The sequence below is a fragment of the Trifolium pratense genome, linkage group LG3 (assembly GCF_020283565.1).
Source record: "Trifolium pratense cultivar HEN17-A07 linkage group LG3, ARS_RC_1.1, whole genome shotgun sequence".
In the NCBI taxonomy this organism is placed as follows: Eukaryota; Viridiplantae; Streptophyta; class Magnoliopsida; order Fabales; family Fabaceae; genus Trifolium; species Trifolium pratense.
In genome coordinates this window covers 4389256-4406727 of record NC_060061.1, presented here as the reverse complement: position 1 = coordinate 4406727, position 17472 = coordinate 4389256, and the positions used below count along the sequence as shown (strand labels likewise).

At 31.5% G+C, this 17472-nt stretch overlaps 2 protein-coding genes across 5 annotated transcripts; one reads left to right on the top strand and one right to left on the bottom strand.

Moving 5' to 3' along the window:
* Positions 1-1734: 1734 nt before the first annotated feature.
* On the bottom strand, positions 1735-3496 carry LOC123915482 (protein SPEAR3-like). The gene is made up of 5 exons (XM_045966625.1): positions 3102-3496; positions 2926-2991; positions 2441-2499; positions 2225-2303; positions 1735-2125 (listed from the first exon to the last, which is right to left on the bottom strand). Exons 1-5 carry the CDS (start codon positions 3360-3362, stop codon positions 2021-2023), a joined length of 570 nt encoding a protein of 189 aa, XP_045822581.1. The 5' UTR covers positions 3363-3496; the 3' UTR covers positions 1735-2020.
* Positions 3497-11765: 8269 nt separating this feature from the next.
* Positions 11766-17271, top strand: LOC123915481 (tRNA-specific adenosine deaminase TAD3-like). 4 transcript variants are annotated; one of them, XM_045966621.1, is made up of 10 exons: positions 11788-11888; positions 11930-12020; positions 12115-12166; positions 12248-12324; positions 12419-12540; positions 13659-13741; positions 14611-14713; positions 14939-15382; positions 16376-16539; positions 16797-17271. In XM_045966621.1, the coding sequence occupies exons 2-10, from the start codon at positions 11951-11953 to the stop codon at positions 16996-16998; spliced, it is 1317 nt and encodes a 438-aa protein (XP_045822577.1). In that variant the 5' UTR covers positions 11788-11888; positions 11930-11950; the 3' UTR covers positions 16999-17271. The 4 variants fall into 4 exon arrangements, with proteins under 4 accessions (XP_045822579.1, XP_045822577.1, XP_045822578.1 ...); XM_045966623.1 differs by having other exon boundaries at positions 11766-12020; positions 14611-14707; XM_045966622.1 differs by having other exon boundaries at positions 11788-12020; positions 14614-14713.
* The last annotated feature ends 201 nt before the right edge of the window (positions 17272-17472 follow it).

Below are 17472 nucleotides of genomic sequence, written 5' to 3'. Positions count from 1 at the left end.
TTAATTAGTTGGATAAACAGTCATATTTTTCTAGATGTATAATACACATGATTGGGAACCATGGTGCAGTCATAAAACCCTATCGTCAGACTAATCTATATCTTTTATATTAGATCGGATCGGATGGCTAACACCGCATATTTATAAAATTGATTTGTACCCTAGAAAATTTATCAACGCTCATAATCGTAACTACAGTTAAAATTAACAAGCAACCCATTTCCCATAAGAGATCTCCTTTTGCCACCCTACTGATTCTGGGGCGCGCTATACGAAATTACCAACATACTCTTGTCCGCTACCTCACCTCTCAAAACCTACATTTATAACGTCTGCTGCTTAAGTAGTTGACGTTATTTTTCAAAATTTCTGATTTTTATAACGTCCACTACCTAAGTAGTGGAAGGGTAAAATTAGAAAATCGTAGGGTACGCGAGTAACCGGTAAGCTAGCAAAACTAATTATCTTCCCATAATGGGGTGGATTACAATAGTTGTTTGACACTTACTATTGTATTTGTTCATGTCTTTGTACTATTCATTATTTCTTAGAAGAAAAAAAGTTTTGTTTTTGGCATACATGCATTGTGCACAGTACTCAATTTTATCAAGGACAATTTAGCACTCGTGAATAATGTTTGGATGGCAGGTGTTGTGATCAAAGAATTTTGAAAGGAGAGGAGGAGGAAATGACTTATTTTTGTTTTTCAAATTAAATATTTTGTTATCGTATTCATTTTCTTGAGTGTCCTACAAATTTATTAAAATATCTCTGTCTGCTATTTAAATACCGAATAAACCTCAAAGACATCCTATCATGTTTTTTTATAATGTCCGCTACTTAAGTAGCGAACGACATTTACAAACTTTCTTAAATTTTTTTCATTTTTATAAGGTCCGCTATTTAACAAGTGAAAAAGTAAAAATGAAAATGCCTAGAATGCGCAAGAAATAGGTAGAGTGACAAAATTAACTTTCTAATTTTAAGTGGATGACTACTTCAAATCCATTTCCATTGTGTTTTTTAATTTGAAAATGTAAGTATATTAGCGGTCATGTTAGTTTACATGGTTTAAGCTCTAAGCCTTCTGTTTAAAATTTGTTACATATCCCTTACCTTAGCTCATCGACTGAGCTACCTGCTTGCTATTACTATTTCGCTAATCAGTTTCATATATAATCAATGCTTTCGGAACTCTGAATCATCCCAAGTTCTTAAAATTATATACTTTTCAGGTTCTTCTAGGAGACATGGGAACCGGGAAGACGAGCTTGGTTCTTAGATTTGTCAAAGGTCAATTTTCAGAATACCAGGTTGCTATGATTGTTTTATTTTCGTTGTTTATGCCTCGATCTTCAGTCTTCGCATTATTATGGATTAATTCAAGTTGGATTAATATGAATGAATGTATGCTTCGATTATTCAACAGTTTCTGAGCATGAAATTGCACATAGGACGATTATAGAATATGTATGTAATTTTGTTATTAATTTAAAGTTTGCAGGTCAAGTCAAAATCTTGATTCATGGATACGCCATTGTCTGGTGGTAACTCTTTTCTCTTTGACGGTATCACTAACCAATCAATATTCTACTGAGTATATTAATTCACGCGGTCCTATTTGTTACCAAACTCTCAATAAAAATACCAATTATTAGAACTGCACGAAGAAAGTCTAACTCAAAATAGTGGTGCATTATACTATGAGAGAGTCTCATTAGTTAGTACCACAATTAACATCTTGACTCCTAAAATGGTCCTCTAATATTTTCCAAACAGCTCCCTTGTGCTAAACCACATAAGTTCTCAATTCGAATTCTGTTTCTGTCTGTTCTATTAGATACCATTTTCCAAATAAAGTCAAATTGCTGAGCTAGTTCAATGAAATAGCAATGCCAATTATATCAAATGAAATAGTGTTTGCACTGCTCGATTTGTATATTGCAAATTAAACAGTCCAACTACAGATTGGTGTTGATATTGTAAATAGAATTAAGCGTTAAATATGAGAATCAATCAATTAATACAGAGATAATCTGAGCTCCAAATCTAGCTCTTGAGTATCACTTGTTTGAGAATCCAAAGAACCACTCCTATGCTTCTTCATATCTATGTCTTGTGAGTCCTAAATACATATTAAAGGGCCAAAAATAAGTCATTTGAATTTGCAGATAATTAAACTATAGGCTAAGAATTTTAAAAATAAAAATGGAAAAATGCTTACATATAGATTTAGAAAAGGTTGAGTTATGTTTGTTTGAGAATGAGATTGGTTCTCCACGATCACATTGGCATGTTGCCACCTAGTTTAAGATAAGAAAAAAAAAGAAGCTCATAAGAACAAATTCATGATCATGAGTTCATGACAACAAAATAAGAAAACAAATTTCATGAACATTTTTGTTTGCCATTAATGTCAATGATCTGTTGTGAGCTATACCTTGGCTGAGAATCCTCATATCTGATGTTGTTTGTTCTTTCATATTCAGGTAGGCCCATCTGCATTAATTATCAAACTTTTTTTGTCAAAATTTTAGGATACTCCCAACTCACTATATGTATGCATTATAATACATTATTATATACTTGAATGTATTTTGGTGTATGTTTGGTATCACGATGGATACGTCAGAATCACAATAATCCACCGTGATTTTCCTAAAGCTACACTTTGTAGCTTCCCATGATTCTGACATTACCACCGTGATATGATACCAAACATAGGATTGAATTGCTTTGTGGTGCAATGCAATTACTCTGCACTAGCATAAACAATATTGAGAAGATAAGATATAGGAACATGTTCACCCCATGCATCACAAGAATATTAAAAAAAATATAATTTGATAAAATATTGTTCAAGTTATGTGAGAGCATTGATATTGGTATGAAATAAAATTAGGGTAATTATTAGATTAGACATACCATAGTACTGTGAGGTTGGAAGGCATATGAATTAGGTGAGTATGACATTTGTACTCTTGGATCTTCCTGCATTTGATCCACAAATTAAACTATAGATCAATTGAATTTCACTATTCTATAGTAATACTTTAAAAAGTAGCTTATAGAAAAAATGATTTGGAGTTGAATTTAATTACATTGTAATTGAAATGAGATGGATGGTAGTTATAATAATTAGGAGGAGGTGGATGATAAGGGGTCTGCAATTGATGAGAATGTAATCTGATTTTCTCCAATTGAGCAACACCAAGTCCTCTTTGTGGCTGCTTTCTTGCTTTATTATTATGATCTGAATTTGAATTACTCTTCTTCCCTTTCCTTGATGATGATGATGATGATGAAGAATTTCCATTTCCAAAGTATGCTTCTTCTCCATAATAATTATTGCTATGATCCATATTCTTCTTTAGATTTTTTTTGCAAATACCTAAAGAAATGAAAGATCCTTTGCCCAATTGATGGATTTATATAAGCTGATGCTGCCTAGCTGGATGGATCCATCAGATTCTGCATGTATAGATTTCAATATATATATATATATATATATGTTTGTACACCTAGGTAGCTAGATATTGTATGCTCCTCTTGCCACTATATATTAATATTTCAACTCACATACTAGTATTTTATGATTATATATCAATCATGTTTACATTATTTATTTATTACTCCACAATTGGTATTCTTACTCAATCGTCATCGTCTACATCATACATCCAACTCCACACTATGGATACTATATAGTATGCATCTCTCAACCACAATTCTCTCTCATTTAATTTGTTAACTAAATAGGATTCGGATTTGCTGCTGTAAATTATTGATGTAGTTTCATGTTGTAGTTAATCTGGATCATTGATTTGAGATTGGATGGTTCAAATTTAAAATACATTTTTGTAAAGCAAAATGATTTCAACCATCGATCAGAAATTATAGGGTCAAGATCAGTTACAACGTCCTGCTTTAACTGTGGGAAATTTAATTGCAACTAAATAAGTTGCTGCAAGACCATTTGTGATTAGGGTCGGTAATAGATCAAGTTAGTCCATAGGAGTCTACAATCTAGCCTATATAGATTCAAAACTTTTTTATAAGCCTATTTTTATCCTTATTTATGGCCAACTAATTGCGATTAATACAGATGATGGTTAGATCTTGTGCTCACATTAGTTGTGATTTGAGTTCTAATCTAAAATTTATATTAGATTAGACATTGCACGGAGTGTGCTTTGTGGCCCAATTTTTTTTTTTCCTTATAAAAAAAAAAGACAATATGCTGATATATTTGATAATATATTTTTAATATAATATGTCCATAAATTAAATGTGATCAAATATATATTTTTTAATATAAACAATATTTTTGTCAAAAAAATAAAAATATAGATGGACTATTGCACAAGTGCACAAGGTCAATGAACCAATCTCAATGAGAATTTGCAATGTAATTTAATTTATATAATCTATCGAAATTTTATACTTAAACTCAAGTCAAAGTGTGAGTAAAAAGCCAAATTAGTTGTGCCTCACTCAATTAGTTGAAATTCTTAAATTATATTTGAAATTGTACGGATCATTAAAAATAATTTAATAAATTAAGCATTCAAAATATGGCTAATGCTACGCTAGACCACCTTTACAAGTGGTCCACCGTAGACAAGTGATCTACCAAATATGAATTTTACAAAATTTACTATTGGATTAAAAGTTTATATCGTATAGATCATCCATAAATTTTTTTTTTTTTTAAAATCATTTGATGTGTTATTGAGACCCATCAAGATTTACGTTATTTAATAAACCGTTAATCTTGATGTGTCTCAATAACATATCAAATGGTTTTCAATTTTTCTAAATTTTTCTATGAATGATCTATATGATCTAAACTTTCAATCCAACGATGAATTTTGTAAAATTCGTATTCGTTATAATGTTATTCGTGACTGATCCACCATGAACCACTAAATAAAATAGTTTATATTAGGATTTACCTTCAAAATATACTTTATACCATTGAAAATACTTGTAGCTATTTTTAATTATTCTGATTCTTGTATTTATATATGATCATCTTTAAGCTATGGTGATTATTTTAGTTACATTGATTGATGCAGGTAATGAATTAGCTTTAAGTGGGTTCCACTTTGCATGTGTTTTCATAGCGCACGGTCAATTTGTCCCAGTTTATAATAATGTATTAAACTTGCCACAAGGTGCTTAAAATATAAAGAGAGATTATCTAATAGTAGTCAAATTAGATAACACGAGTCTCTTTTAATTTAACGTGAGTTCTCCCTTTTCGATCAAATTTTCTTCATACATATTAGTTAGGACTCGAATCTCTGACCACATACTTATAAGGAATGCAATTGGTTTTTTTTTTCTTCAAGTAGTCTAGTAACTAGAAAATTCACCTTAAAAATAAATAAATGAAGTATCCATGATTTAAGCCCGACTCATATATATATATATATATAGTGCGATGTCCCGAACTAAGCTCAATGCAATTGGCATATATGATACCGGGTTTACGCAAAAGAAATAATATAAGGAGTGATTGACTAAAAATATTGCGATAAGATAACTAAAGCAATGATATATACATATGATAATTAGATTAACACTAAAACTAATGCGGTTAGTATAACTAAGTGGATGAGAGATCAAATCTAATTGAGCTGTTTCACGCATGATTTGTGGGTCATATTTTATGAGTTGTTTGTGAGGTGGAAAGTGATAATTCTCCAATTTGTTAGCGAGACATGTGATGAGATGAACCATTCAAATTATAAGAAAAAAGGTCACTAATTAATTATTAATCTCAACTAAAAGTATGTCGTTAGCTTCAGGAGATTATGCGCATATATGCAAAGTATTTATAGTTAAAATTAGTATATAGATTAGTTAACTTTACATAATTTCAGATTTGTATCCTTTTTTTCTTTGGTACTCTGTATTCTTATACTTCCATTCTTTTTCAATCAATTTCCATGTCTTCCTTTTGTTCTGCCAAGTAGATTTTGAGGAGACACTACGCCAAAAATATGAGTTTAATTATTGTGCACCGTCGGTGTAATTTTTTTTTACACATACATCCAATGACGCGTTGCCACATCATTTAATGAATGTGACATATCATGTGTTTTTAATGATCATACATGATGTGTCGGTGTATTATTGGACGCATGTGCAAAATAACTTTACACCGACGGTACATATACATTAAATTCCAAAAATATAGCACTAGTAATGATTATTATGTTGGAACGTTGTAAGGTTGCACTTGCACACATAAAAAAATCATAAAATAATAATATATGACTTATTTTTCATCTTTGTTCAGTATTTTTTTTTTTTTGCAATCTTGTTCAAAATAATATATGAAGAATTATTTATTTATTTTCTTATTATTATAGTTACCAATGTTTTTTTTTATTTATTTAGTAGTGCAACAAAGATCAGTTCATTAGTTGATAAAAGGTTGGCTCACATTATATATGATTATGCATTCAACTCTTGTCGTCAACATAAAAAATGGAGAGAGAGACCATTTAAAAAGTGCATCCATAAAATAAAATAAAAATTAATAAGAAGATTTTTGTCAAAAAAAAATAAATCAATAAGAAGATTTTTTGTGCTAATGAGAAAATTAGGTGAATTCTAATATCATAAGTCAGAATGATCAAAATTTTAAATCCACTTCAAAATTAATTTTAAATTGACTTATGAAAGTCTGCCACCACAAATATAATTTATAATTAACAAGACTTAACTAATTAAATTCTTAATAATAAAAGAAATAAAATAAGACATGATCTCTTGACTTGTCTTATATATAAGAAAAAGTAAAATTTTAGCACCATGTTAATGTAAGTCGTTTGATGAAGTGACTTTTTTTATTTTTTATAGATATGAATGAAACTCGGTACTAAAAAATTGACAACACTCTCGTGCAAGTAAAACCTCAACATTAAAGTTATTAGGTTTGTTACGATGATGATGATGATAAGTTTGAGTAATATGCTAAAAGTTCTGGATTTGATTATCGTTTCTTTGTAAAAAAAAAAAATCTCAACATTACATTATTTCAATATTTTTCCTCATATTTTTTAAGTGTTTCGATCTCCACCTTTAAATTCACCTTTTTCCTTTTATCATTCTCTTTCTTCTTCCAAATTAATGGTCGGTAAAAAAATTGGACCATAATGTAATTGGAGAAAATCCTCTCCCATTAATTAATGTTACACCCTCTAACATTGTAAATTACTCTCCCAGTAATTAATAAAAGATATAAAATGAACTTTAGCTCAATGGTAAAAAAAAAATAAAAAAATAAGCAATTTGTGTCTTTAAACATATGACTTTTTGTTATAGTTTTTTTTCGTTAATCCTCCAATTTTTAGGGGAATGAATTCTAGTAATTTGGTGTTCAACCACAAAATAATTAAAGCTTGGCCACAAAGTTGTTTTATCTAAGAATCAAACTTGGATTCTTCCAAATAATCCAATAAAATTTATTAGTCAGTTGAGTTGAATGATTTTGGTCACTTGAGCACTTGTTAACAAGACAAAAGTTACCTTATTAATAACTAGTATTTCAATTAGCAAATGTTGATATCCTTAGATAAGACATTTTCACTCAAATTTAAACTTAAGATTTTGAAATTGCAGTATATAAATTTCTGGTATAATGATTGCTCTTCGTCTAAAATATATACAAACAAAAGTTACCAAAAAATAGTATAATTGAAACCAATAAGTGAGTTTAAGAATTATGCATTACAGAAATAATTATTAACAAGATAAAAAGAAGCAGAGGAGACGTAAGGAATACAAACATACATATGGTATCTCCGATAGATTTGTATACACATGCAAACTATTACATTGCATCTGCATTATTCATTCCACACGATTCTCTCAATCTACTATTTTATTCTATTCTTACAATTTCGTTCTCATCATACATTAATTATGCACACGGGTACTTGAGCTTACTTACTTAAGGTTGACAATTATCTACACTTATAAATTATAATTGATCATGTTATCTTCCATTGATCTAGTATCTAGTTTGTTAAATTGTGTAGACAAATTATATAATGCATATGCAGAACCTTGTGTCACATTATTATGGTCCTATATCATATCTTCATTTTGGATAAAAAAAAAATATATATATACATGTGAGACCACAGGGAGAAATACTGAAATTTCAATTAGTGGTGGCAAAATCTAATACTATAAATGTAGGTAGAAAAACAAAATACATAGATGTATATCATTTTATGTCAAAAAAATGAAAATACATGTATGATTCATATATAATTATTGGGTCTTGCTATAACATGTGCCCTAAGGGCGGACGCGTGTTAAGAATCTAAAAGTAGAAACATTCTCTTAAATTTTGTGTAATTAATTTGTTATCAAGTTTAAAAAGTAAAGTAAATGCATTAATTATGATAAAATATTTTCTTTTTTGAATTACTAACATGTACCTATAGGACACATTTTAGCTTTTCCCATAATTATTTATCTATATGTTTAAAGCTTGTCTTAAAAAAGTGCATCGAAGAAGTTTTCTTTGTGTTGATTAGCTTTCATTAATTAGCTCCTTATATCATGTCATGGATGATTCGTAGATTTAGTTATGAAATCTCATGTCATTATCTTATTATAAAAAAGTGACGGTTTAAGAGTGCGTTTGATCTACTAAAAAATAAGGGTCTGGACAAGACAACTTCTGCTGTACTGTATTTGATTTTAAAACTGTTTCTGGTACTGGACAAATTGGGGGTAAAGGGACAAGACAAAAATTGAAACTCTTGTCCTCCACAGAACCACGGAATAACTTTTTGTCCTCAGAACAAAAGTTGTCTAAAATACCAAAATAACATTTTGTCCACCAAATATCGTACAACACAAATTTTGTTCAATACCTTAAACGTTTGTCCCGTATTGTTCTATCTTGTATTGTCTTGTACCGTTCTGTCCAGCATTTATATTTTGCAGATCAAACGAACCCTCAATGTATATTGTTTATTTTTTAACAGTAATAATTTTATTAAAACCACTCTACCAAAAAAATGACGGTCTAAATGTAGTATATTGTGATTTGCATAAATTTTGTAAAACATACTTGTTAAGTAATTTTAAGATTCAATGACTAGACGCTCTCACTAGTCATTTTTTCTCTCAAAAAATGATTGTATGAATGATAGTTTGTGAAGATTAAAACTATTACAGAGATTCTCAAGGTCTAATAGGCGGCAATATAATGGATTGACTACAAAAATTTCTATAGCTAATCCACATTTTCTAATTTACGAAGTATAAATTAGTAACATTTTTACACGTTACACGAAACATAAACCGGTAACATTAATTTAATGTTACTAATGAAAAATTTGAGTGTTACAAAAAAAATCTAAATCTGTAACATTTTTAGTTGATCATTTTTAAGCTTAGGTGTATGTGTGGATTGAACTTGGCAAATAAGTGACTACTCATATGTGTAAATTTACAAGGTCAAAATTTAATATTTGAATTTTAGGTTAAATATAAATATGCTCAAACTTTTTACTGTATATATATCATTCATAATTTATAAGGGATTATAAACTAATTAAAAACTTGTGAATTTTCTGTTACAACTTACAACTGTTTTTTCAAATTCTTAATGTAGTGTCCTCCCATATCGCTTAAAGATGCTTAATTAAGAAATATTTTGATTCCCATGGAATTCAAGTTTTGCTTAGGTGGAAGGATTTTCTTTAGAATATAAAACTACAATAAGTCTCTAGGGATAACATATGAATATAAACAACTAGCAAAGATTATGTATTTGCACAATTGGAATGGAACCTTGGGAAACAGCAAGGAAATGATCCTAACCACATGTGGGGAGGAACTTCAAAATTCAACACAATTGGATATGCAACCTTATTATAAAAATCTATTAAGGGCATAAGGTGGCACTATATATATATATATATATCAATGTGAATAATTATAGTCCTCTCATTTATTATCTCATGACCTTGCATAAGTATATATATACTTATTAATTCAGAAAACCGACATCCTTAGTGCATTAGTATCTATATTGGATTTTAATTTGATTATTTTTTGCATACAAAGTTTGGACAGCATTTTACTCGTGGTGGAGGTTGGATATTGGTGTGTGCAATTGCATTGCAATATCACATTTCTTACAACTTGGGGAATTGGGTAGGTGGAAAGTGGAGTTAAGATGTCATCTAAGGAATAAAATCATCTTTAAAAGGATGGCTGCGGAATGCAATTAGCAAATTTAAATTGTATTTTGCTGTGGCTGCTTGCTTGCTTGGTAATAATGTTCTGATCACATCATGTGTTGGTGCTGATTTTGTTAGAGTTTGCAAATCATTTGTGCTTATGGAGATGCATCCTTCAAATGGACTATGACACAACAATCTTTGAGCATCAAAGGAAAAAAAAAAAAAAACAACAACCAATGGTTATATAGTCAATCCAGTTTTGACACATTTAGGGATGATAATAAGTAAATTTATAGTCTCCATTAGCTAAGCTTAATAGGTAGACATTGCATTTTATATGCATAAGTTAAAATTCGAACGTCGAATACTTTATTTATTCACCTTAAGGTATCTTAAGGTTTTAAGGTACCTTAAGATGAAATTCCGGGCACTAGACTATTTGACAATAAAAAAATTAATTCATAATTTAGCAAAATATGATCTTGCCAATAGTAACATAGAAGAAATCATTTTTTTTTATTTTGTCTCTATTTCTGAAGAACGTATCATCTTGTTGTCTTTAGTGTGTAATATTATACGAGATTTTTATCTTATTTAAAAAAAAATTGTGAATTTAAACCTCTTATTTAATCAACAATAATAAAGAGTTGAGCAAAAATTCACTCTATAAGAAATTAGCCTCAAGAGTTCATAAAAACAAACCCTAATTCCTACCCATTTCTCGCAACCTCTCAAGAACAATAAACCACACTCTTAATGTGTTTCCCAACCTTATATTTAGTCTCAAATAATACTTATCACTTGCGATTAAACCCCCAAAATCCCCCTTCTTTTGTCTATACTTTTTTCTCACTATAAAATCTCATACTCAACAATGGACACAAAATGGCTTAAACACTACACAGAAATTGAGGCAAACGCCCCACATACACCCTTAGACGCCTCACACCCCCTGTATTGAAAATACCAGAATGACTGACCTAGTAACTTGAACGCCTCACGTATGAAAATATAGCAGCCAGACGTCACATACTTACCAAAAACTTTAAAACATTAAGTTTACGAGTCTTTTCATTTGTAAAGTACTAAACATTTACTTTTATATCTAATGTAAGACTTAACTCACCTCACACTTTTCACTTTTTGTTTTAACTATCCTTGCATAGTTTTGTTCCATGCAGTGATGCTCTGGAGAAATATTTTTGTCGCCCTACCATTTACTCGTGCGTCCTACGCTTTTCCTATTTCACCCTTCCGCTACTTAAGTAGCAGAAGTTATAAAAATGATAGTTTTTTGAAAAATGTCGTCCGCTACTTAAGTTATAAAGGTATGGTGTTTTGGGAGTATCATCTATCTAAGTAACGGATGAAAGTATTTTGGTAATTTCGTGCGTGGAAAATAGAGTAGGCAAAAGTAAATCTCGATGCTCTTTAACCTGTTCGAGCTTCTTGTTGGGCCAGTATACAATAGACCCAAATCAATGCTATTGGGTCGGCCTGTTTTTCAAATATTTTTAAAAATTAAATTAACTTTATTTTTTTGACGCAAAAATAATAACTTTATGGGATGCAGATTATCCGCATTCTGCCGTTGTTAGTTCCCTTTTCTCCATCACCGCCGATCATACAACACCGTTTCCACTCCCGTCGCCACCGTACCGGAACATTAACGGTCCCCTAGCGGCATTCTCCATTGCGGTTTTCTTCACAGCACCGTCGCTACGAGAATGACAAACAGCCAGTTGATAGTGCACATCCCCGACGAACCACCGCACGACCTTCACCATCAACCTACTGGTCACATTATCTAAACTCTTCACTTCAATATATTTTCTATCTGGAATTCCGTCAATTCAAACACTGTTTCTTCGTTTCTTTCTGTTATATGCAGTTACCGTTTTTGCTTCATTCATCAACCCAAAGCATGCCAACCAAATTGTTAGGTTAGATTAGATTCTTTTTTTTTTCTTCTATGTTTTTGCTCCATGCTTCGTAAACTAATCTATGCTTAAATTTATTGTTAGGCGTTTGAATCAAATAGCACCACTTGAAGGTCTCCGTCATGTGAAACGAATTAGGAAGAAAGTTCTAGAAGAAGGAGGTACTTTTCAATTTCATTTGCTAAATTTCCAAATTAGTTGCTACTACTACTATTATTACATTACATTGCTGGTGACACTAGGAATGTTTGATAGGACAAATAGAGCTATCAGTGGTTTTGTGCTTGGCCTATGAAGGTGACAATCAATTGGATGCTGTGCCACCTCATCTCCAGGAGTTCATAAGTTCCTATCAGTTGAGTCCTTTTATTACAAAAGTGGGTCTTCGTTTACTTTTTATTTTTCATATTTGTTAATGAATGATAATGATAATGCTTGCTTATATTTTAATGTTATCGATTAAGACTAGAAAGAAAATAAAATAGGTGCTGGGAGAGCTTTGCTCCCCTTAAGTCGGTCCACCCATCTTGACTCGGAGTCAGGTCAATGGAGGTCCAATGTGACTTTCAGATAGTAGAATATAGTTATGATCATGGAAACTAAAAAACATGTCCAATATTCAATTCTTAATAGTTACTCCCTCAATCCCAAAATAAATGATATAGTTGACTACCTTCACGTTTGTCAATGTATGACTTTAATCATTAATATCTTAAGTTAACTATTAGTAGAAAATACTCATCAAGACAAATCAAACAACATCTCATATGCTTATATTTGCTTGTACATATCAGTAGAAAAGTACGATCATGTGAATAGTATACAAAGTCAATATTAGGTCATTTATTTTGGGACTATGGAAGTATGATGAGCATTGTAGTCAATACAATGCTTTAGCAGCAGAGTTGCCCCTGGCCACTACAAGACATGCAGCAGCAGTCAAAATAACGGCCGTTGAGGCAAGATAGTGCCGCCCCTCGGAATGAGATAGAAAATTCCATAAAAGCTCTTAGGATTTAAATGTTACTAGCTCTTTTTGGTGTGTGTATTTTTGGAATTTTGCAATTAGAAAATACACAAACAACATTAGGCCTTCTGATGTAAATAATTCTATATTTTAGTTTATGGTACTCCAATAACAGTTGAAGTTTAATCTTGAAGATCACTTTTTTGGTCCTCGTATCTTGCTAACTAAATCATCCATTTAAAAGAAACAGCAAATCCTTAACATTGAAAAGCAGTAGTTCATACATGAATGGAATTTCAATTTTATCACGTGTTTATCAAATGTTAATAATGCAAAAAGTTTTAACACTAAACTGTATTAATTAAATGGCAATCCGATACTTTTGTTAGGGTTCACTACATTTCAAGACAAAATTGATTAATTGAAGCGATCATTTTTAAGTTTTGGTTGGGATCCTGAGGGCACATGGTCCTTGTTGTCTTTCAATTAGTTAGTTTGCACGCTAAAGTTGACGTTAATATACTTTAGGTCTGCAAATATGAAGCAATATCAAAAGAGGAGTGGCAAGAGCAATGCAAGTTTTGGCCAACATCATATCACCCAAGAACTTAGTAAGCTTCAAATTCTTACTCTTTTATAAAGTTACTTTATTTCGAATATCATTGTGGGATTTTATCAAAATTACAAAATGTTGGTTTCATTTGAGTATTTGAAATTCGAAGACCCTATATGAAAGTTGTCATCAAAATATCAGATGAATAAAACAATCCATATTAAAACGTGTACTGTTAAATGAAATTCCAGGTCCAGGAATTATATCCTCCAATTTGATTAGATGATTTGGAAGATGGCCTGGGACTTAATACAAAAAATTATATCCATGAGAGGAGCGTTACAAGTTATTCATTGTGTCTAGTTGACTTGGTAGTGGGTAATATATACATTAGTGGGGCATACTAGATGAAAATGTGACCACCCTTGTGTCTATGATATCCAATATGTAATTATTGTTTTCTGTCTTCATGAATAACCCAGACTTGTTTACATTTTTATGATGTTTCCAGTAATTATGGTATCCGATGTATTAGATTTGCAAGTAATTTTTAAAAATATTTATTCTATGTAACCATCTAAGCGTTGTATGTTCTATGGGTAGAAACTAGGGAAGTTCAAATGGGAAAGGATTAAAAGGGTATTTTAAAAAATTTGGACTGCATAAGTATTGGGCATGAGGTGGATTTAGGACCATCTGGTGAATCAAGATCTTTTAGTCTCATGTTTGTTTGACACTCGGGATAAGTTATGCAAAGCATGAAATCTTTACCATACATAACCCATGCTGAATTATTTTGGGGGAGGGGCTCTACATTTTTTTTTTGTCAATAAGCTAACTGGACTAAAATGCCAAAAACTTGTGTTGTTGTACGATAATAGTTGTCTTTGCTTATGATGTTGGCTTGGCATTTAAATAAAATTACAGCAGCATCGATGGCATTACTGGATTTAGCGAGGAGGACTCACAATCAGTATTGAAGTTTATGCAGTCTGCAGTAGAGTTGGCAACTTCTGGTGGCTCGGTAAATGTACAAATTTGACCTTTTTGATACAATTTGTGACAAAGAATAATGTATTGACTGGACAGGCTTATCTTCTGTTGCTTTATTTTTCTGATTATGCCAAAGCTTGAGCTATGTTCAGTTTTGCCCCCCTCTATCACTTGCTGAAACAATAAAGCCTATTTACATTATTGTTTCCAACTATTAACTTTCACATTCAACTGCTGCTTACCTAGAATTTGATCAATTTAGGTAGTCAATGCTGCGGTGATAGTGGATCCTTCAGCCAAGCAAATAATTTCAACTGCACGTGATCAGGTTTTTGCTTGGAATACTTGCAAAGATGACAGCTGCTGTAATAAACCAGATTTACTTAGTTCCCATCCTATTGCCAATAGCTTGGATCCCCAGAAACCGTTGCATTTAAGAAGTTCCTGCAATCATCTCAAACAATCATATACAGGTGTTGCTTGTCTCTGTCCTTGGCAGTGGGCTGAGCAGCAATCAAATTCACAGAGTTCATACTATTGCCATCCTTTGCGACATGCTGCCATTGTAGCTATAGAATCATCTGCTGCCAGGGATAGACGTCTTTTTCCCAACGACGAGGGCAGTAAAGAAAAATATTTGGAATTGGATCATGAAAGTCCTTGTTCAAGCTCTCCTTCAAAGAGACAGAAAACTGTCGGGGCAACTGTAAGTTTACCCACATCTGATTTATTATGTCTCTTTAAGAAACTTGGCCTGTAGAGACGGGTACTCCCAAAAATCACACTAATGGATAGAGTACTTAGTTAAATGGATGTGGCTTTGGAGAAGGGTAATTACCTGAAAAAATTTAAGGGGATGGGTGCGGGATCAGTACTTTCGTATCCACCTTATTCCATTCCCCCCACATCTTAATTAAAATGTTAAATTTAAAAGTAATCCATAAACCCTTTTCTTAAGTCTTGTTGATATCTTCTTGTGTTTTAATTTAAATTACTGTTTCTATTGGTAATGTATTATGATTAGAATTTGGATGATCTGTGAATAATTTTTCAATTGAATTATATGTTGTCACTTAAATCAATGTTATTTTATTGATGTCTTGATTTTTTTTTTTTTTTTTGCAAGAATTGATTTTTTGGAACTTGAATTATCATAACTTCGATGCTTTATTAGTTTTTTTTATAAAAATTACATTAGGGGAGATCATGTGGAAGTTAATTAAAGTGTGAGTATGAGTCTAATTACATTACATGTATTTAAAAATGTGAGTATGCGAACTATTACTATTATACACCGCATAAAAAATATATAGAGCATTTTGTATACCCTTATGCATGAAGTGCAACAATTCCTCTTTTCTTAATTTCGAGTAATTTGTTCTATTGGAGATTAGTTTTTACCACCTCAATAGATCATGAAGTTCCTGGGTTATTGCATTGAGTCTACAATATCAATTGGATACGTAAATGTTGTGCAGAAGGATAACAAAGTAGACGTTTAATTGGCCAGATGGACACTGGCCGTTACGTCCCGTTGAAAATCTAAGGCCTAATAAAGCATATCACACCAAATTTAACATTGGGAATATGGAAACTTAAAATACAAATGCAATAGCATTTACCTTAGTTATATTTGTTCATTTTCAACTGTGTACTATGTTGAAAGCTTTATTTTGATATTGGTGTGGCGACGTTTCAGGTTGAGGATGATGGCAAATTGAATGCTCAGAGTCAAACATCCAATCAGGTTGAGGACAATGATAAATTGAACCCTCATAGTCAAACAGAATCTAATCTGCTATCAGCACGACCTTACTTATGTACTGGTTACGACATATATCTTGTTTGGGAACCTTGCACAATGTAAGATTGGAGAGGAGATTCCTCTATAACTTCAAAAATACTTGATTGTCTTTTTAATTTATTTGATGTCTGAATTAGTATGAAAGGAATATCATGAAAAGAAGCTAGCTGTCAATAGCATTTTGATTCTCCTTTTTTCTTGAATGCCCCGTACCACATGAAATGGAGACATTCTCTCCAAGTTTCAGTTTTTGATGGTTAAAATATCTTCTTAAGTAGCTGTTTTCTGATATATTTGCTTTCCACTATGATGTCAGGTGTGCCATGGCCCTTGTCCATCAGAGAATTAGGCGGATATTTTATGCTTTTCCAAACCCTAAAACAGGTGCCTTGGGCAGCGTTTACAGATTACAGGGAGAAAAAAGCTTAAATCATCATTATGCTGTTTTCAGAGTTTTGTTACCTGAAGAAGCCCTCCATAATCGGTCAGCTGCAGAAACTGAAGAAACTGGCATATGACTATGTTAAGTAGCAGATGTAGCTTCTTAAAATTCAAGTGTGGATGAAGAAGTATTTTAGCTGTGGAGACTGTTTATTTATTAGTGAATATTGAATGTTTAGTGATTAAGTAGCAGATGTACCTTAGGATTGACATTTTTATGCCTGGTTCCAAAGCATTTTTTGTCGTTGTCAAAGAAAACAGGGTCAAATTGACACTTGTTTTGTTGTACACGAATATGTATTCAAATTTTGCATGTCGAAGTTAGCTAATGTAATGCATTTTTCTGAAAATTTTGGTATACTTACTACAAATAGGGTCATATTGACATTTGTTTCTTAATGTTAGAAATAATTACACCCATATATTTTTTAATTTTTAGGAGTCTTTTAGTAACATTCAGTTTAAAGTGTGTATTAACCACTTTTTAGTTAATAACTTGCAGAAATACATGTTCAGAAATATTAGTGGGTGTATTCTAACAATGCTTACAG